This window comes from Coloeus monedula (genome assembly GCF_965178545.1).
Source record: "Coloeus monedula genome assembly, chromosome: 5".
Taxonomy (NCBI): Eukaryota; Metazoa; Chordata; class Aves; order Passeriformes; family Corvidae; genus Coloeus; species Coloeus monedula.
In genome coordinates, this window is record NC_138785.1 from 50,852,864 (window position 1) to 50,873,764 (window position 20,901).

The 20,901-nt window shown below is 36.0% G+C and overlaps 1 protein-coding gene across 1 annotated transcript in view; it reads left to right on the forward strand.

Moving 5' to 3' along the window:
• Nucleotides 1-20,901, forward strand: part of ATP8A1 (ATPase phospholipid transporting 8A1) — a 108,148-nt gene that overhangs the window by 40,831 nt on the left and 46,416 nt on the right. Inside the window, exons 16-24 of the mRNA XM_082282285.1 lie at nt 1,734-1,839; nt 3,051-3,133; nt 3,286-3,335; nt 8,799-8,868; nt 9,872-9,956; nt 13,465-13,604; nt 15,465-15,603; nt 16,784-16,848; nt 20,325-20,497. Of these exons, the coding sequence (XP_082138411.1) occupies nt 1,734-1,839; nt 3,051-3,133; nt 3,286-3,335; nt 8,799-8,868; nt 9,872-9,956; nt 13,465-13,604; nt 15,465-15,603; nt 16,784-16,848; nt 20,325-20,497 (911 nt within the window). The remainder of the gene's footprint in view (nt 1-1,733; nt 1,840-3,050; nt 3,134-3,285; nt 3,336-8,798; nt 8,869-9,871; nt 9,957-13,464; nt 13,605-15,464; nt 15,604-16,783; nt 16,849-20,324; nt 20,498-20,901) is intronic.

Genomic DNA, 20,901 nt, shown 5'->3' on the forward strand with positions numbered 1-20,901 from the left:
TCAGATGTTACAAGTTTGAAGTAGTCTCATGTTCTTCATTCTCTGGGTGTTTTACTGGTACTCCTGTGGTTCAGATGATGTCATGACATCCATTAAAGCTTTTAGGATAAGCCAAGTTATTTTACATCCTGACATGACTTACCTGGGCTGGGACAGGAGTCGGGAGTTAACCGTAAGCAGTGGGTTTGTGTGCATGCTTCCATGAGGTTAGATCTTCAGTTCAGATGATGAAATGAAAAAGGCATTTTGGAGGCTGTTATTTGTACCAAAGAGACAATACATTTCTCAGGAAATGAACAAGTTATTTTATGATCTGTTTAAGAATCAGTACAATCATTACAACCTTCTGTCTTTTGTTTGTACAACAGATGTTTTTACCTAGTCATAACCAACACCTACTTTAAACAGTGTAACTATTTGTTCTCTTTTTGAAGAGTGTAAGTATATTGCTCTTTTCTTAAATTTTGTCTTCCCAGCAGACTAGTTCCAGTTTAACTGACAGACAGTGAAGCATCTTTTTCTTACAAATGGAGCAGTCTTTAATGGTAGACATCTGAGAGCCATTCTCAAGTGTATCTAAAGCAGAGGGGACTCTTACACTTACCTGCACGGGCCATTTATATTTACAGTGCTGGTAACAGGGAGAGTAGCATAGTTTGAAAGAGGCATCAACTATTACTGCTGTTGTCAAAGTGTCCTTGGCGTGCAAGTGTTGAACCTTCACAGTTTCCTGGTAGATACGTAGTGTTAAGTATATATATATAATATGAGCCTGCAAGCTATAAAAGTGTGTTTGTATGCATGCTAAAAATTGAGATACACATTCAAAGAGAGGTTTCACCACTGTATTTTAAATGTCTTCTGAAGTGCTTTGGAAAAGAATTTGTAATTCAACCTGTTGAGGTAACTGAGCCACTTCTGAATACATCTTAGAGGATTTGGGGGCCCTCAGTGGAAGAGAACAGGAACCTCTCCCATTAGTGTTTCTGCACTACAGAATTAAATTAGGTCTTCAAAGATTATTGTGTTTTATAGAGCAATTGTAATGTTAGTCTACTACAAATCTGAAATACTATAAATATGCTACAAGTAACCCTCAGCTGAGGTGGCAGCTGCTTTGAGCTCACTTACAGGGAATGCTGGGGTTTCTTTTAAACAACCATTCAGGAGTCAGTTCATTCATTTTGCAAATGCCAGCTGTAGTAATAAGGTTCTTAGCCTGATATATTCATTTAAATGTCCTCTTGAAAAGCAGTATGATCTTGCAACATTTTCTATGTGATTTTTGCTGTTAGATGTTAGATGTGTGCTGCATCTTTCTAAAGATTCTTAAAAAGCATTGTCAAATACAGTATTAGAAAAAATTAAAAGAGATTATTTTTTAATAAAAAAGACAACATCCAAAGAGACTTCTGTGAATAAAGTAAAATTTTTTCAATACATTATTCATACTTATCTTCTCTAAAAAATGATTATTTGAAATGTTATATGGTTATCTAATTTTGATTCTTACAATAGCAGATGCCACTAAATTCTATTTCTATAACCAGTATTTAAGTACAGCAGAAAGAAGTTACCCTGCATGCTTATTAGTGTATAGGTGGTTTTTAAAGAAAAGAGGAACAATCTGTCATTAAATTTTTGTGGGCTATTATTTGTCTGTATCTATTATTACATTTTGGTTATTTATTGCTTAAATGATTAATCACACTCTGACATCTTTTTTTTCTTAGCCAACTGCACCTATAATATGTGAGTTCTTGACGATGATGGCAGTGTGTCATACAGCAGTTCCAGAAAGAGAAGGTGATAAAATTATATATCAAGCAGCATCTCCAGGTAAGACTCAGATAACTCAGTGAACATATTCTATCAACTCAACAAGCAAATTTTATTCAGTTCATTGTTTTTGAAATAACTTCCAAAATTTTAAAAAAAATCTATAAACCCTATACCTCAAAAAAGAGTTGGTATCAACTAAAATCAATTTTGTAAAAAAGGGTTTAGACTTTTTAAATTTTCTTTAGAAAATACATCTGAATGTCCTGTGGATTATGTAAGGGCAAATAATCAGTAACCATACAGCACTACTAAGGTGTTGTCAGACTGCTGTGGAATTCTAAAGGAACTGCTCAGAAGTAAATAAAAATCAATCAGGAGACAAATTGATGTTCTTGCTTATGAACTTATTCTGTACTTGGTAACCATGATACTGATTTAGAACAGAGACTGTGTAATCAAAACAGAAATGTTTTTAATAGGATAGAAATTGTGTTAAATTCTGTTAGAGATTGACAAAATATTATAATGCAAAAGGTCTGTTTCAAGCTTATTGTGGTTCATAGACAATTTTCGAATTCAGCAAATGATGAAGCAAGGCAGAATGATTAAAATATGTTCAGCTCTGCTGAGCTAATGTGTTGCAAGTTATGATGGTAAAAATTACCCAAGGTGGAGAGGTTCTTCCCTGACTGCCCCGGCTTCTAGGTGCCTACCTCTCTGAATCCTGTCCTTCAACAGCTGAGAGACAAGGGCAGAGGTAGGGCCATAAATAAAGTTAACTAAGTCATGGCAGTGTTTTACTGGGCATTGCAAGCAAATTCCATTCTGACGTCCTGGAGCCACTTGGAGAGAACGGATGACTTTTGGAGATGCGGTTGCTGGTTTCCTGAATGTAGACAATGAAGAAACCTGTTATTTACAGGAATGACTTCTAACTCTTCTTGTACAAACCAGAACTTAAACCAAAAGCAATGTACTTCGTCCAGTGCCCTACTGAGGAAGGTGCTAACCTAGGTGCTTCGCAGAGGGTGCTCGCATTGCTGAGCTGAGAGTGTTCCTTTCAGGGCTTATTTTCTCTGAACTGTAAACTCATTTCATCAGTTTTAACGGGAGAACAAAGAGTTCTTTCCAGCACCACATCTAATCTTAAAATCCATAAAGGAAAAAGGAAATGAGAAGTAGAAAAGCCTGGACTGTGTTGATTAAATCATGGGGTAAACTAACCGTTTTCTGGTACATTTGTAAAATAACTATTTAACTTGCTGCAGATGAAGGAGCATTGGTCAGAGCAGCCAGGCATCTTCGTTTTGTATTCACTGGAAGGACACCTGACTCAGTAATCATTGAGTCTGTAAGTACATTGGAGTAACATTATAATTTACTGTATTTGCTTCACATTATGGTACATTTGTATTGACATGTTTGGTTCGGTTTGGTTCTTTTGCTTGAGATTTTTCTTTCAATTCTTACTCTTTTTTTATTTATTCTTTTTTTATTCTTCAGCTGGGACAGGAAGAGAGATATGAACTGCTAAATGTCCTGGAATTTACAAGGTAACTTTTTACATGGTGTCTTTTTGTGGAAATACTTAGAAACTTCTCTCATGAATAAAAATGTTTGCCTTTTTTGTATTTTTACAGACAAAGTATGCAGGTTGTGTAGCTTTCATCTGTGTAATATGTAAACACACTATAGACAAAGCAGAGTACATGATTAAAATTAAAATTACACCTGGTTTATTGTAAAAAAATTTTGGAGGCTTTTTTTTTTTTCTTGTTGTCTACATTGTGACTAATATTTTTCACTTTTGCCTTTGCTCAAAGATTAAGAAAACCTTTGATCTCAAAACTTTAAAAAAATCTGTGAAAAGTAATACAGGAAAGTACTCAAACTTCTAAACGTGTTTCTGAAAGCCCTGGCACCATATGGTTTATTAAAAAGCAAGTGTATTTATCATGACTGATAAAATTAAATTTTGCATTTGACCTTAAATACATTTGTATAACTATGGCTTGTTTAAATACTCTAGACTGAAACTCATTATGTTCTGAGCAGCATCACTATACAGCATTGACCAGTTGGTTTACTTGGAATATGAGAGTATTTTGCTTTCAGTAAAAATTTTGTGTTAAAGTTCTTGGAGTTACAAATGTACCCATAAGAAATATGATTGCAGTTTCAATTCTTATGTAGAGCTGTTTATATTTTATCTGTGTTTGCTGTCTGTGTTATAAATGTTTCTGTAGGTCCATTGCTTACTTTGGCAAAGGGTAAGGAAGGGATTTGCATGTAGAGGAAGTTCCTTTTTTTCTTAAAATGATTACTCCTAATTGTGCCTGTGGAAAGTGATTGTTGTTTTCCTTCCTGTCCTATTATATTTCCCTTGAGCTTAGCTAAAGAACCAAGAAAATGAAAAAATAAAACAATCCAGTGCAATGCTGGAGAGACAAACTGAAGATGTATGAGTTGGGTGAAATCAGAGTAGTTGCCTCTAGTTATAGTAATAGCAATAATAATATGAAACGTAATGAAAGATGCAACAGAAAGTAGTTTGTATGGTTATGAATGTCTTTTAGTGTCTGTTTGCAATTAATGTTCTTTTTATATATTGTAGAGGACATACGTGAATTTTTTAGATTTATGTCATGGTTTCATATTTTTTTTGCAGACATTGCTTGCATTTTCTTTTCTTGAAAGTTAGCGAGTATGTACTGCAAAGTGCATTGCTATTAATTTGACTTCTGTGGAAGTTCATACTGCGTTTCTGGAGTAACAGTGAAGGATTATTACTTTGTTTCTGGTTTTCAGCTTTGTCTTGATTTCACAGATTTTTTTTTTTTTAATTTCTGTGTCAGTCTAAAATTGTAATTTAAACAGTGATACTTTATGGAGATGGGAGAATTGCTTATAAATCTCAATCTTCTGAGGTTTTTTGGTGGATACTGATCACAGAACTTTATTAAGTATTCAGTTTTTATAGACTTTTTTTTCTTATTCTGCAATATTTAGCTGTGCTTTGAATTGACTTGTTGGAAGCACTAGAGGTCACCCGTGTTCCACAGCAAGAGAAATTTTGGCTCCAAAACAACACCATTTGCATGGGTAGGAGCATGTAGCTTCCGAGAAGTAATCTGTTTTGAATAAACTGTTAAGAGTTTGCAGGTGTTCCAAGTTTTTCCCAGAAAAAATGCAAATTAATTCATTGCCGCTTTCCAGTACAGGCTAGATTACTACTCTTCTGCAAGTAGAGTGCAGCAGTGTCAACATTTGATAGGATAGTCTTCCAGAGAAGCACATTACAGAAGTAAAACTTGTAGGAGTACCTGGTAGACTTGCCACTTCTGGTATTCTGTTTTTTCCGTGATTACACTTGTGCCTGTGAAAAGAGAAGTAGACTTATAGAGCATAGTAATTATACTTTGTTCATAGCAAGGAAGTAGTTGTCAATCTAATTGGCAGGTGAGCATACTGAAAGCATGCTGAAAATACTATATTGGTAATTCTTAAAATTAGCAAATAGTGTTTTAAAAACTTGTGCTGAGTTTTCGTTGCCTCCAGTAGATAGTCTGCTCAGATGCCACAACTGCCTATGGTACCTTTAGTTCTAGAAAGTGAAGAGTTGTTCAGATTCTCTGCTGTTCAGGGCTCCCTGTACTGTTAGGGAAGGAATTGTGCAGTGTTGTTGTGCCTGTTCTTGTATTCTGTCACCTAGTGCTGTAACAAATAGAAAAACTGCAGCTGTCTCTTGGCAGCCCAAACCAACTCCTAGGGTATGTGTTTGCAGGGCAGGGGAAAGCAAGGCGCTGTGTCAAAGATGCAGAAGCGTAGAACGTCTTATGTTTGACTATGTGCACTGTCTTTTCACCTGGGCTAGTTGTGAAAATGAGTAAGATTTTGAGTTTGTGATTCCTTGTGTCATTACGTATAAGCAACATCCACTATCAGTGCACAAATTGCACGTTGGTCCTTGAATCAACATGTCATTGCTAGCTGTGCTACTGAATGAGGTTTTGATTTGTATCTGCTTGTTTTCCTAGAGGAATAAATTGCATTTTTAGCACCAGCATTAATTTCACTGGCAAGTATTGAGTATATATGTAGTAATATCATCTCAATATCTGGAGTATGTCGATGTACTGATTTAATGACTGATTTTCATTTATGTCCCTGGGGCATACTTCCATAGCCTAGCAGAAACCATCTGTGATAGTTACAGTTTAAAGCTTCTTGTCTGAATTCCTATATTTTGGATTTACAATGCCAATGTATTTACCTGTAATTCATACCTTGACTAGTCTCTCCTGTGTGATCGCTTTCATGAGTAATCCATGTTGTCTTAGCTGTTGTAGTGGGCAGACAGAAGTCATCCCAGAGCATCTGAGGCCTTACCTCCTCACAATCATTCAAAGAGCTCCAGAATACACTGATTTTGTGACTGAAGACCTGATACTTCTAAAAGTAAAAAAACAGTGACTGGCTGACAGAGGAGGTACCAAAACCTCTGTAGCAGTGTTTGTTTTCTGTGGTTGTTTCATCCTAAATGTCAGATTTTAGAGTTACTGGACCTATCAAGATCTACTTCTGAAAGCTGCAAATCTTGTGACTGAGAGAAGTATTTCTGTCACTTTAAGATGCTTCTGCCTATTTATAATCCCATTGCAACTCCATGGGAATTACCAGGTGTTCTGCCTCTTCGTAACAGCCCAAAGGGTTACCCAGCCTGCAGGTACATAGAGATGACAACAGGGTTTGCAGGATTCCATAGCACACAAGGACACAGGGGCACTTTTTTCTACTTTCTTTTTTTATTACAGATTACTAAAAATTCCTGTTAGTAAAGGAATGTATACAAACACACCCTGAGGATGATTTGCATGGAGCTGGCTCTTAAAGAGGCTCCATGCTGGGTACAAGTAAGTCATTCATGTGGGGCACAGACAAAAGGGGATGCAGGACACCACTACATTCAGCAGTTGGTAGATGCTGCTAATTCCTGTATTTCCCTTGGGACAGCCAGTAGATGATGGTGTGTTCTTTTCTCCCAGACCAATTTTTATTTTTCCAGATTTTTATCAATTCCTACATTCTCATGGTATTTTCTCCCTTTTCCAGACAAAAAGTTCTGGTTATAGTTTCTTGTTTTGGGCAGATTGATGGTATCTCAGGATGTCTCCAATTTCTAGGCTTGCAGGCATTTTCTCTGTCACTATTTCAGCAAACATCTTCTGTTTTTTCCCATTATAACCAGGTCATCTTTATGGCTGCTCACATCACGTCTACAGTGAAGAAACAGAAAAAAACAGTGGTCTCACACTGACAGTTATTTGTAGTAGTGCAATTTAGTGGCTTACTGTAGTTCACCAGGAAAGGAAATAAAACTGTCACTGCTGTAAAAAGGCTTATAAAACTAAGGAGTCCTTGACAATAACTCTTGGTCATTAGCTTTATTGCAGCTTTACTAAGTGTATGTCAGTCAAGATTCAGTATCTGTCTGTCTAGCTAAAGTTTCAGAATGCTATGGGAAAACACTGGTTATTCTTTGATACATCTTCAGTAAAATAGTATGATGCTCTATGCAGGACTTCAAGGTTGCAATCTTCTGGTATTGCTCAGTCTTTACCTGGCAAGGGCAAATATATCAAATTATTGTTTATACAACCCCCTAACCTGCTGTAATTCCTCCACAGTTTCTGAACTGAACATTCAGGCAAGTGTAATGAATTTGAGTAGGCTATATTGTCTTGGCAGGAATCGATGTGAATCTGCGACTTTCTTTTATTTTAGGCAGCTTAACTGTAGTTTAGATCATCTTAATTTCTCCAGTGTTGTCTAAGTAGATCCCCAATTGGACACTGTCTAAAGTTTTTTGGAATTCTACTTACCTGAGGTTTTTTGGATTAGAGGTGAAATGGAAAAGCATTTGCAGTAGTTAATAGTTTTGTATGCTCTTTTGTGCAATATTCATGGTAACAATGTAATTTAATATTGCTGTTGAGAAATTTTTACTTGAAGCAAAGTGCACACACAGGTGGAATTAGAAAATGTTTTCCTGAAGATACTCTTCAGCCTGTTACTTCATCAGTAATCATAAAATTCTTTCCTTCACCTATGTGCACATTCCATTTACAGGAATTTCCATGGCAGTCTGAAAGTTCAGGAACCATTCATACTCTTTGATGAATGAATGTATAACTGTTCCAACAGAAACCAAAATTGTTAAAGGACCATTTATTTCCATCTCTGTTTTAGTGTGGACTGTTGTATGAGAAATGTTTTGTTCTCTGAATGGTTTCTATAGATTTATTTCTAAAGTTGAAATTTGAAAGACTTATGTTAAAAATACACATCTTGACAGGACATGATCTTGCACCTAAAGAATGCTTTTTGGTGAGCCTCAAAGAGAAGAAGACAGAAAGCAGACCGTGACCGTCTTCTCCATGCTTTCTCCAGTTTCTACCTCAGTTATGAGGACAAAAATAAAAAATAACTTGGATTTTATTAACAACTGAGAGCCAGAGAGTAGTTAAAATTAGTCCAGCCCCTTGCCAGTTCTTAGCATACTGCAAAGTTTGCATGATAAATGAAACTCTGGGATGACAGTAATAGGATTGCAGCACAGTACAGTGTACGAGTGACTCTGGCTGACTGGGAAGGAAGGAAAAACTGAAACAGTCCATGATACACTACCTCTTTATAATATTGATGATAAGTGCTTTGTTCTTTATGATGCTTTTTTGTCATCAGTAGACAGTATTCAGATGAAGGTGAAAATTCTCAAAATCATTTTGATGGGAAAAAGGCCTACAGAAGTATGCCTAGGAAAATAGCATTCTTTTTAATTGTTAGGCAGTAAAACTGTTTCCATCCCAGTCAGCTGAGAACATCATTCAGAATAGATAGCACTGACTTTTTATCCTGTGTGTAATATAAGATATATATTGATATTACTAGGTAAAATATTGGTAAATGCTTGTATTGATGAACTACCTTATACAGAGCATTTATTTCTCTTTCAGCACTAGGAAGAGAATGTCAGTGATAGTTCGCACACCATCAGGAAAGTTAAGACTCTACTGCAAAGGAGCTGTGAGTTTTATTCTGTTTTCCCTGTAACAAAGAATACATGCTACCAATACAAATACAAAAGTAAAAGATTGTTATAACTGCAGTCAAAACATTCAAAATGTGGGGGAAGGAATGTCGATGTACCTCTTTCAATTTACATTGTTTTGCTGTGTAGCTGTTCAATGTGTGGACCAGTTAATGTCTTTTTTTACTAAGTGCCTATGAAGATACGATGGACCTGTTCATCCTATTCTTTGTACTAGACTAATACCTTTATACTTCCTATTAATTGCTTCCTTCTGTACTCCAAGAAAATGGATGAACATGTAGATGAATGTATTAACTACTTGCTGGAGTAGCTGAGCATGGATCACTAGGTAGAGATAGTAATCTGGCATAAGTGACTATAGTGGAATTTTAACCAACCATTGATATTACACAGAAGTATTTTTTCCCAAAAGCAGGACCTGTGGAAAGGTATCCTTATCATAATGCTTATGGGAATAGCAGAGTTGCTCTTTAGTTCTCGGTTTGTATGTCAGGTCAAGTTTGAGGGGGAAGATGATGAAATCCAGTTCCAGAATGGTTTAAGAAAAGGAAGTTTGTTGAATATAAATATCCATTTTTTATCATCGCAAGTGAAGAAAAGAAACTGTTGTTAATATTCTGTATATTAAGCTGGCTACAAAAAAACTGAAAATGGCAGTTATGAAGCACTAATTTTATTTTGTGGGTGTAATATTAAAAGAGGAAGACAGCATTTTGGCACTTTTCAAAATAAGGGGAAATAGCATCAAAAAATGTAGAAGAAAAAGCTGCATTATAGCAGAATTTATAAGTTTAGAAAATCTGAGGATTAGAATATCCTTTTTTAACTTCTGGAATAAAATTATGTCTAATTTTTGATGCTTAAATAATACAGTTCTATTTTTCTGCCATTTTCCTACATGATTTGTATTGTGTACCCAAAAAAGAAATAATTTTTCTATTGAAGTGTTCTGAGCTAATTTTATTTGTTTTGTAGGATACTGTAATTTATGACCGTCTTGCCGAAAGTTCAAAATACAAAGAAATCACCTTAAAACATCTAGAGCAGTTTGCTACAGAAGGTGGGTGGTATTACTCAATATAAAAATAAATACAAAATTCAGTTACTGCTCAGCTTTCCAGCTTCTCAATTTTGTGTTACAGTGGTGGTTCACTCATGTTAAGTTTGAAAATTATGTTTGAGCCATGTCTCCTAAGAAAAATCTTCCTGAGAAGTTTCATTAATAACTTCATGCTTAAAAAGCCCTGAAAAACAACCCAACACACCCACAGAGTACACAGTGGAATCTTTTAACCAAAACATATTTTTCGAGAGAGCAAACACATGGCACATTTTTTCTGTGAAGATCTCATTTCTCATGGTCTCTTTCATGTCCCATACCCAGTGAATGCTGTAGGGATGGCACACAGGAAGAAGTAGCCAAAGTAAAGATGGTTGGAAATTATTAGTGTCGTGCTTTTAAGGTAGCTTTTAGCTGTATTGTTTCTGTCACCAGTCCCAGTAAGGGGGATTGCCAGCATCCATATGGTGTGTTTTGGTGTCTGCAGTTTTATCAATCACTTTTACAAAGCAGCTGCAAAAGCTAGGGAACCTCTCTGTGAGGGTTTGTGAAGTAGGAATAGTAAATAAAATTGCAAAGACTCTGAAATTAAGATGATTGACACAAGCAGCCAGTTAGTCATTTATTTATAGTGGATTTCACAGTACAGATGCGAGCAGAAAAGCAGATGGTAGAAAGGTTTCTGCACAGTTCCTAGATCTTCAATGCTGTACCCCCTTAGTATCTCAGGAAAGGATTATATTGTTGTAGTCTGCAGTATCATAGTGTTTCGATTTATCAGTGAGTTGATAGAGAGTAGTTGAAAGCAAAATTTGAAGAGGTAATGGAATCTGAACTGCAGAGTTTTTACGTCTTCATTTTTCAAATACACTGCTACTGAAACATCAACATTATCTTTAATATGTCTTAAGAAATAAACTTACATTGGAAAGCAAACTTTGGTAAAATATTTTCCTTCTAAAAAAAATCCTTACGTTTTGTTAACTGATCTCTGGCCAGATCTTTCTTGCTGTCATGAAAGGCCATTTTTCTGTCATACATGTGAGTCCTCCAGTTTTTCTCTTTTGGTTTATCATGGAATTTAGAGTTTTGACTACTGTATTAAGCAGCTTCAGTCTCTTAGTTCTATCAGTGACAGCAGAAGCAAGTCACAGATCTGTTTCTTTTGTTAGTTTTTCATATCAAGATCTCTGCTGGAAACATTTGGTTAGTCTTAAAGACTCTTAAAGTAATAAAGTTAGAATAAGTTACACAATGAAGTTGAAAGCAGAACTGTACCCAAGCAAATTGGTACAGTCCAAAGCCTCAGATACACTGGGGTTCTAGAAAGGCTTAACCAGAATAAATCAAGAAAAAGTTACTTAGGTGTGAAGTTAGTTTGGGTCATAAGGTATATATTTGGTTACAGAAAAGACAAAATTAGATCACTATGTGCTGTCCTGTAAGAAAATTTCAATCCAGTTCTTAATTACTGTTCTTATTAAATCAGTAATACAACTCCTTAGCAGTCAGGTTGCAGTAAATGAATCAACATAAGAAGTGAAAAATTCCACCTGTTTTTTGAACCACTGTAGATATGATAGGATTGAGAGGTTTGTTCAGGTGCTTTTTGTATCCTTCTTTTCAACAGATGAAAAAGATCTACTGTTCAGAAGAGTGAATTTCTAACCTTTTAAAAAGCATAAAATTCAGTCTTATTAAAAAAATTACGTATCTCTGGAATCGATTAAAAAATTAGTATTTATTTTTGTTTGAGATTTAAATTGCAGCCAATAGTGTTGCAAAGTTTCTCACAAGTATCCTTTCATGTGGCAGGACAGTATGTCCTTGGCATTTGCTGCCTGCTCTTGGTGTGTTGTTCAAAAATGAAGTGGTTAGCATGGCTGGCATTTATATATAAGCATTTATTAAGCTTGAGTGTTAATGCCTGCTTGGGTAAATAGAAAAATCATGTGTAATTTTCCTGTGTTGTTCCAGTCTGTTAAGAACCAGGCTTAATGATATTTTGTTTTCCACATTTTATTTGGAAGATTCTTTTAAATCACAATGAAAAGAATCATATTAAAAACAGGAAAAAATAATTAGGCACTGATTTTAAAAGAGAAAGTAAATATATTGAAAAAACCATTTGCTGACATTCCATACACTTGGATTTCTTTTCTTCATTTTATGGTCTGCAGAAAATATGTTGAAAGCATTGTGGAAATAGTATCACTGTTAGTCAGACATATGTTCCTTTCCTCCCCTTTACCTGTATTCATTGCTTTGCACCTTGTTAGCATACCCTTACTATGCAGAGAAAAAAAATCTGTTGAGTTGTCAGCCTTGAGTTTATTCTTTTAAGTCTAGATGGTGAGACTCTGTCTTCCTAATGCTGTTTAGTTGTCAGGGTACTAGGATTACACATGGTTTTTATCTAAACTAAATTACTCCTACATCTAAGACACTTGTGTTATTTCATGCCCAGCGTCTTAAAATTTCAAAATTGCCACTGGTGCTGAGCTGTATGCTCCAGAAAGCTGTGAACAAATAAAGATTACATTCAGCCATCCCTGGTTATGGTGCTGCTCATCTCCTAGAGCAGAGTGGGCAAGTGACCAAAGGGTAACTACATTAGTCCTGCCTGCGCCCCTTCTAAACCCATCAGCCTGCAAACTGTGGCTAGTATATAAAGAGTTAGGTCAACTTCATTCTCTAGAAATCTGGTAATATGTGAAATGAGCTGTTAGAAAATTCACACCTAGCTACTTAAATTGAATGTAAATGTGTGTTGTCAAAAAACAGGTATTTCTTATAATCACGCAGTCTCAAATTCTTGCTGTAATGCTTAATTCAGATTTCTGATAAAGGAAAAAATCTGTTAATAATAACAACCAGCTCAAAGGTTGTTAAGTAAAATTGCCAAATGGTGCATAATGATTTTATTTTAAGAATTTGGAGAGCTGAAAAAATATGTGAGACGGGAAAATTAAATGAGGGGATTCAAAGTTGGCTTCTAGATGATAAACTTCAAACTAGAATTTCCTAAGAATATTGAGGAGGGGTGAAGAGGGCAGCTGTAACCTTATGCTGATATGTTTTAATTTTACTTCTTTCCAGCATTTAAGTTTATAATTTTTTTTTCTCAGAAATACAATCCAGTTTTACAGTTTTAATGTTTCAGTGTACATATTTGTTCAGCAAGTGTTGGGATTGCTTCGTGTCTTGTTTACAGTTTAAACTAAGTTGAATCTTACATAAAAATTGATTATTTTTTTCCCCTGAAATATATAATGTGTATTACATTCAGCTTTTTTGAAACTGTTATTCTGTTGAATAAATTTCGATTTATAACACATTTTTACTTACGTATATTTTAAAAGTTCTTTAAGATGTGCAGCAGTAAGTTGAAAATCAGGCATAAGCATACATAAAATACAGAATAAATTCAGCTTTCAAAACTAACTCATTGCAGGCATATCAGGGAAGGGACTAACTAATACTGAATCATTATCTGGTTTCTCTTTAGGCTTAAGAACTCTGTGTTTTGCTGTGGCTGAGATTTCAGAAAGTGATTATCAAGAATGGCTAGATGTCTATCACCGTGCTTCTACAGCTATACAAAACAGAGTACTCAAACTTGAGGAGAGCTATGAACTAATTGAAAAAGTATGTGTAGCTTGATGTAGCTTTCTGGGGTTTGGGTTGGTGGGGGGGGAGGATGGGGGTGGGCAGAGGGATGAGCAAAAGAGTGGGTTCTTAATGATTGTCCTTATTTTCTATACCATGAAAAGTGAATCACTATTGAGGAATAGCGCTTAGACAGAAAAAAAATCCTGGAAATATACTGACAGTTGTGTCACGTAGTCCTTGCAGTTTAGATAATCAAAATTAAGGTACAATTAATCTGACTAAAGTTTTTGCTACAAGTAGCTACCTTGCTGGAAAGTGTCGATTGTGGGTGGAACCTACTGGAAAGATTTTTTTCAGAGTCCTTCTAGTGTGTGAAAAAGTGTAAAACAGATAAACAACATCTGCTTCATTATATAATGATCTTGGAACAATGGAGGAGTCAAGTTAGGAAGGGACTTTTGGAGGTCATCTAGACACAGATCCCTGCTCTAAGCAGGGCTAGTTTTGCTTCCCCAACACTTTGATGAAGTTTTGAATATCTACAAGGAGGGAGTTTTCCCAGCTGCAGCAGGTAATTTTTTTTGATGCGCAACTTAGTCTCTTTTTCTGAATTAAATTTTTTATTGCTGCAGAATGTGACTGTTGCCTCTTGCTCTTTCACTGTGCACCACGCATTTTGGAGAAGGATGGCTGCTCTGCAAGCTTCAGTTAGCAGAAGGAATCCCTCCCTTAGTCTTATTTTTTTCCCATGTTAAACTCGTCCTACTTCTTCAGGTACTCTTAATATAGCGTGCTCTGAGCCCTAAGCTATTTTTGTGTCCCTCTGTTGGAATTTCTCCACTTTGTCAACCTCTCTTTTACTGAGGGCCTCCAAAGTGAGCTTATACCCAGATACAGTGTCACAGGAGCAGAGCCTTTCTAGCGACACTGCTTCTGGAGTAGCCAGGCTTCTGGAGTACCCAATGTGTTTAAGACTTCACTGCCTAAACAAAAAAAGGTCCCATGACTATTAAATTTGTAAGAAAAGGAGTGCATGAGACCAATAGTGTTTGAAGTTTTGGTACTTCCGTTTTGAGGGGCTTATTTGGGGATTTTTTTCCTTGGAAAGTATAAAAGAGATTAGATTGATGAAACTGCATAAAATTCAGAGCCTCAAGAACCTGTGGTGTTTAATTCATGAAAAAGAGGGATGAGGGTATATAGCTTCAGTCGCTAGTGAACATTGCTGAGCAGTTTATCTAGATGTGACAAAACAGTCTTGAAACTGTGTAACTTTTTAATGCTGTGACAACCCCGCTACCTTTACAAATTTTTGTATTAGCTGCACAAGTACTTTCTCAGGATGTACTGTGCAGGCCATGCACAGTACATTGCACACTATTAGATTTATAATGGTGTCTTTAACATTTAGCTAGTTTTAAAGGTATAGAAATAGGAAATATAAAAATGGCTGTATTCACAAAAACTGTGTAGATTTGTTCCATAGGAAGTTAAAATCAGACATGAAGTACTAAGATGAATTGACAGGTGTTTTGGATTTTTTTTTTACAAAGTGAAGAGAAATCATTAAAAGAGAGAAGGGATGGTAATAGTACTCCTGAAGCCTTCAAATCAGAGAGGTACTCCTCAGGAAAAGGTAGCTGTTGCTGAACAAACTACTGAGCTTGTGAATAATTGGTTGAAGTTTGGGTGGTCACACTGTGTAGTTTTGTCAAGACACACAGATATTTAAGTTAAAGCTCATAGGAATAAACTGGAAGTTCTTTATCCGATTAATGAGTTTAGATTTCATTGATCTTGTTGTAAATACAGAGAGTTAAATAAAATAAATGGAAGATTGAAACTGAATTTAAACAAAAAAAAAACCTATGTGTACAAAATACTTTATGTTCACAGAATCTTCAGCTGCTTGGAGCAACAGCAATTGAAGATAAACTACAAGACAAAGTGCCTGAAACCATAGAAACACTCATGAAAGCAGACATAAAAATTTGGATACTTACTGGGGACAAACAAGAGACTGCCATTAATATTGGTATTATATTTGCATTTATTCGATGGCTTTGTTACAGGTTTAGAAATAATAGCAGTTGGTGGAGTAAATTTCTTTCAGAATGGGAAGTTGTCTTGTAAAAAATAATAATATTATATGTCACTCCAAAATTTGAATGTGAACTTATTTTTTAGTCACTGATAGGTGGAGGGTAGGGAATGGTGGATTCTGCCTCTGTTAAAATACTAAGAGCAAGAAAAAGTTATGGTAGAGAAGAGGCAGAAAAATAGGCAATTGTTCTTTTTTATAGCATATGAAATGAATTAGAAAGAATACATTGGCTTTTGACAGTGAGAGAGAATAATATTAAGAGAATGTAAGTATTCTTAGTTTCCCTTCTCTATTTTTCCTTCTTTCTAAGAAAGGTGAACTAAAGTATTATAACCTTTATTAATAGAGGTTTATTTTTATTCTTTTATTATGAAAGATGGGAAAAAAAGACTTAATTTCAACAATGATAAATCTGTATTTTTAAATAGTTACACATGAAAACTGCTTTTATGATTTAATATTCTTTGCATGTGACCATATCTGCACTTTCTGCTGTAGTGTGGATACATGCCCTAAATAAAGCCTTACTTTAGTCATATGGATCCTTTTTATTGGGTGTTATTATTTCTAATCTTAAAGAACTTCCCATATGCACATGATACAGTTGATCTAAGGTCATTTTTCTTAGTACCTTCAGGTTTGAGGCGGTACACATAATGCCAATATTTCTGCTTTATTAAGAATGGTGATACATGTTTTTGACTAGGCAGCCTACCTCGTTAGCACAACATGCATCCTGTTTAATGCAAAGAATAAAAGAAAATATTGGAAACATATATATATATGCAAGTTTTGAGTGAAATGCAAGTTGCATTCTAAAAATTACAAGGCTCAGGGAGATCTATTGTTTTCTGTAACACTCTTTAAAACACTCCCGAATAAGGTAGAACAGTTGCAAGTTGCAACAAGGGAAATTCTAACTGTTCTGACTTAGTACCTGTATGTACCTGTTTAAAATGCAGTTGAATTTTTTTTTTTATCATTGATTTCAGCAAGGGAAATCTTATTTTTTAATTTTGTCTGTAGTTCTCTTACAGGAAAAAAAAAAGCCTTGTTATGTTGTAATGGATTTTGTGGAACAGATTTTTGAAAACAAAATCTTTTCTAACAGGTCACTCTTGTAAACTTTTGAGAAAGAACATGGGACTAATTGTTATAAATGAAGGCTCTCTTGATGTAAGTAAAATCTTCAGAGTAAAACATGGTTTTACTGCTTAAAATATCCAGACATCATGGTGGAGATGGTGTAAAAAATAAGTTGGAGTGTCTGTTTGTTTGGACAAACATAGAAAATTCTGTCAAAACTGTAGTTTGGGGGGATGTTGTTCATGTTTGTTTTGGGGAGTTGCTTTCTTAATTTTAGTATTCCATGCTTGGAAGACTGTATGGTCTTTGTGACAGAATGTTACTGAATAACTGGAAAACAGTCTACACCTTCTGAAATCACAATGTAGCTACTACACAAAGGAACTTCACAACTCTGAGCAAAAAATTCCATGTAGTAGATTTTATCCATGCAGGCGCAAAGCCAGGAGCTTCACATTAAACAAACATTACAAATGAACCACTTTTCGTGTGATGATTCAAAAGTTCAATAAATATCTATCAAGCAATATCTTTTTGTAGTAAATTTATGTAAATATAGTTTAAGATTGAAAGGTAGTAGCTGAAATGATAGCTGCACTGTACTCCCTGTTTCAGACTGGAGTGTCTAGATTGTATAGAGGTTGAGAGATCCTTTCCTTACATGCCCAAAGTACAGAGTACATGGAGATGCAAATATTTTATGGCAGCTGAATTTGTATATGCAAAACTGGTCACTTGCAAATCTAGTTTTGGTGATTACATATATAAAGGGTTTTTTCAGCAGCAGGTGAACATAGTCTGAGAGACAGTTCAAAACATAAGAGTAAACTAGCTCTGTGCAAGTATTTTAACAAGAGCCTATTTACAAAGTTTCTGCCTCATTTGATGGTGTGTGCATTTTACTGTTTGATGAACGTCTTTCTTGTGTCCTTGTGTATATCTTGTGTGTTTTCTTGCTAGTGTGGTTGGAATGACATGTCAGTCTCTATTTCTAGTGTGACTGGTTGAGTCAAAAATTACCTTGAAAGTTCTAATAGAGGGGTGGATCAGGTCTCAGGAAATGGAGAGAGGGATGGAGTGCTGTGATTGCAGAATGCTGAGTCAGTGCAGCTGCAAAGGTGGATCAGTTCCTCTTTCCTTTCTGCATACCAGTAGCAGTTGGCAAGAGACTCTTAATACTTACCTGGAATGTTTGCTAAGGAGTCCACACAGAATGAAACTTTGGCTTTTGAGTGGCATAGGTCTGTCTCTTGTACTGGTACCTGTGCACCCATGAGGGCTGCTGGGCAGTGCAGTTTCCTCAACTCAGGTGGAACTGAGCAGCCTTGAAAAAAGTAATCCCAGTGTAGTGGCACTTGTGTATTTGGGATCTTTGAGAAGAGTTGCTCTATGGCAGTCCTCTCCTCCTTGTCTCTAAAGTATGGCCTATTGACTATATAAAGATGTTGATAGGGTCATTGGAGTTAGGGAGGTTGGCTTTTCTTGGTCTGCATACTCTTCTGAAAAACACAAAAACATTGCACTGAGAACAGTGGCATTAAGTGGATGCTTCTTCCCCTTGCTGTTAAAATAATAGTACATGTCCACTGAATACCAGTGGCTTCTCCTAAAATCCCTTTATGGACGGGCAGAGTCCCCTGTCTCTAAGACATGTAAAAAAAAAAGATTTGATAAAACAAATACCTCATCAATATGGTCATTGTTATGACTTAAGCATGCAAGACAGAGGAAGTTAGAATAAAAAAATATATTTGTTCAGACTATATCCCAGCTCTGTGAACTGAGCTTACAAAAAATATGCTAAAATAAAAGATCCTCTTTTGTATAAACAAACACCCTTATTTACAAAATTAAAAGACAAATACCTCAACCCCACCCACCTCCCCTCTCCCCAGTAGGCATTAGCTGGTATAGAACTGAAAGCATTTCGATGTCTCAACTTTTTGCAGTGTTGTTTGGGGCTCTAGTCGCATGAACATCTGCTTAGCTTCACAAACAAAATGTGGGTTTTGTTAGTCAGTTCTTATAGTTGTAATAAAAAAGCACTGGGTTTTCTTTGCCTTCCTATTAACCTAATGGACTGCTAAATTTCACTATAGTATTGTTAATCACAGACAGAAGTCATAACATAGCCTTATTCTTTTAATTGTGAATTTAAACTGGAACTACAAAATAGTTTGATTACCATTCAGTTTCACTGAAAAATATTTCATGGAAATGTCACCTGAATAAGGGACATTTTTATGCTGCTTTTAATTTGAGGCATGTGATTTCAGCATAGGGAGTGTGCCCACAAAGGAATTTTAAATATGACAGTTTTACAACTGGGGTTTTGTTTTGTCCTGGGTACGGGGTTTTTTTGTTTTAATATGTAGTATTCTTGGAGCTACCTGATGGCATTCTGCTTCTGATGAAAAATTAAGGCCAGTTTAAACAGAAGAGTTCACCACTAAACAATATCCCCAAGTGCCACATCCCCAAGCGTTTTGAATACTTCCATGGGTGGTGACTCCACCACTACCCTGGGCAGCCTGTTCCAATGCCTGAGCACCCTTTCAGTCAGTAAGTTTTTCATAATATCCAATCTAAACCTCTCCTGGCACAACTTGAAGCTATGTCCTCTTGTCCTATCACTGGTTGCCTGGAAGACAAGACTGACCCCCATCTCACTACAGCCTCCTTTCACACAGCTGTAGAGAGCAGTAAGGTCCTCCCTGAGCCTCCTTTTCTCCACGCTACACAATCCTAGCTCCCTCTTCTGCTCCAGACTCTTCCCCAGCTCCGTTGCCCTTCTCTGGACATGAACTGGCATCTCAATGTCCTTCTTGTACTGAGAGGCCCAGAACTGGACACAGGATTTGGAGGTGTGGCCTCACCAATGCCGGGTACAGGGGGACAGTCACTGCCCTGGTCCTGCTGGCCACACTATTGCTGATACAGGCCAGGTGCCATTGGCCTTCCTGACCGCCTGGGCACAGCTGGCTCATGTTCAGCTGCTGTCGAACAGCATCTACAGGTGCTGGTTTTACAGTTTTTACCCAGCTCTATAGAGGTCATTCAAAAAGAAAGAAATGCAACAAGCAATATTTTTTCTCCTTCATGACACTCCATGGTAGAGCTGGACTGTAGCTAACTAGATGCCACTGAGCTTCCCAAAGCAGGCTGCTGCATAAATACAGATGAATATATTGTCTACTAAGCTGGAGTTCTCAGTACTGGATCACAAAATAGTGGCTGGTGTAGGTATGATTCAAACTGTGATTAGCAATAAAAAAATACAAAATAATTTCTTTTGTATAACATGTACTCGATGTTAAAATTGTTAAATTATGTTAATTTTTTTTTTTTTTTTGGCAGAATGCAAGAGCAATCCTACACAACATTTCTACTGTGTTTCAATAGTGCAACTATTGCTAATATTCTTTTCACTTTATAATATTTGATAGCAGGATCAAAAGGCAATTTCCTCAAAAACCAAAATGACAGTGTTTCTGATCACACTGAAAATTTTGGATTTAAGAATATTAAGAATTAAAAATAATGGACACCATTTTTTTGTGCAACAGGGAACAAGAGAGACACTCAGCCATCATTGCAGTACTCTTGGTGATGCTTTAAGGAAGGAAAATGATTTTGCTCTCATTATTGATGGTAAATCTCTGAAGTATGCTTTGACATTTGGAGTAAGACAGTATTTCCTGGATTTGGCTTTGTCATGTAAAGCTGTTATTTGTTGCAGGTAAAGTTTACATTATTCTCTCTCTATGCTGTTTTTATTGACATATAAAAATTAAGAAACTGAAGTTATGAAATACAGTCATTCAAGTGAAATATCACTGTAGAGCAGTCCATAGAGAGTGTACCTGTCAAAGTCACTCAGATTGCATATTTCCAGAAAAATAATTTGTAATCCATTGAGAGTAGTCTCAACAAGGTTGAGACACTAGTCTTGACCTTGAATTGATACTACAGTTAACTACAGGTTTTAGCATATCTGGAGTCGTTTGTAGATCTTTCTCCACAGGCTACTTTTCTGTAAGCTGTGGATTACACTGTATAAGAAGTGCACAAAAATGTTAAAGGTACTACTCTGGGTGCTTTTTATTACCTGAAGTTGGTGGAAATTCCTTTTTTAATCATTAT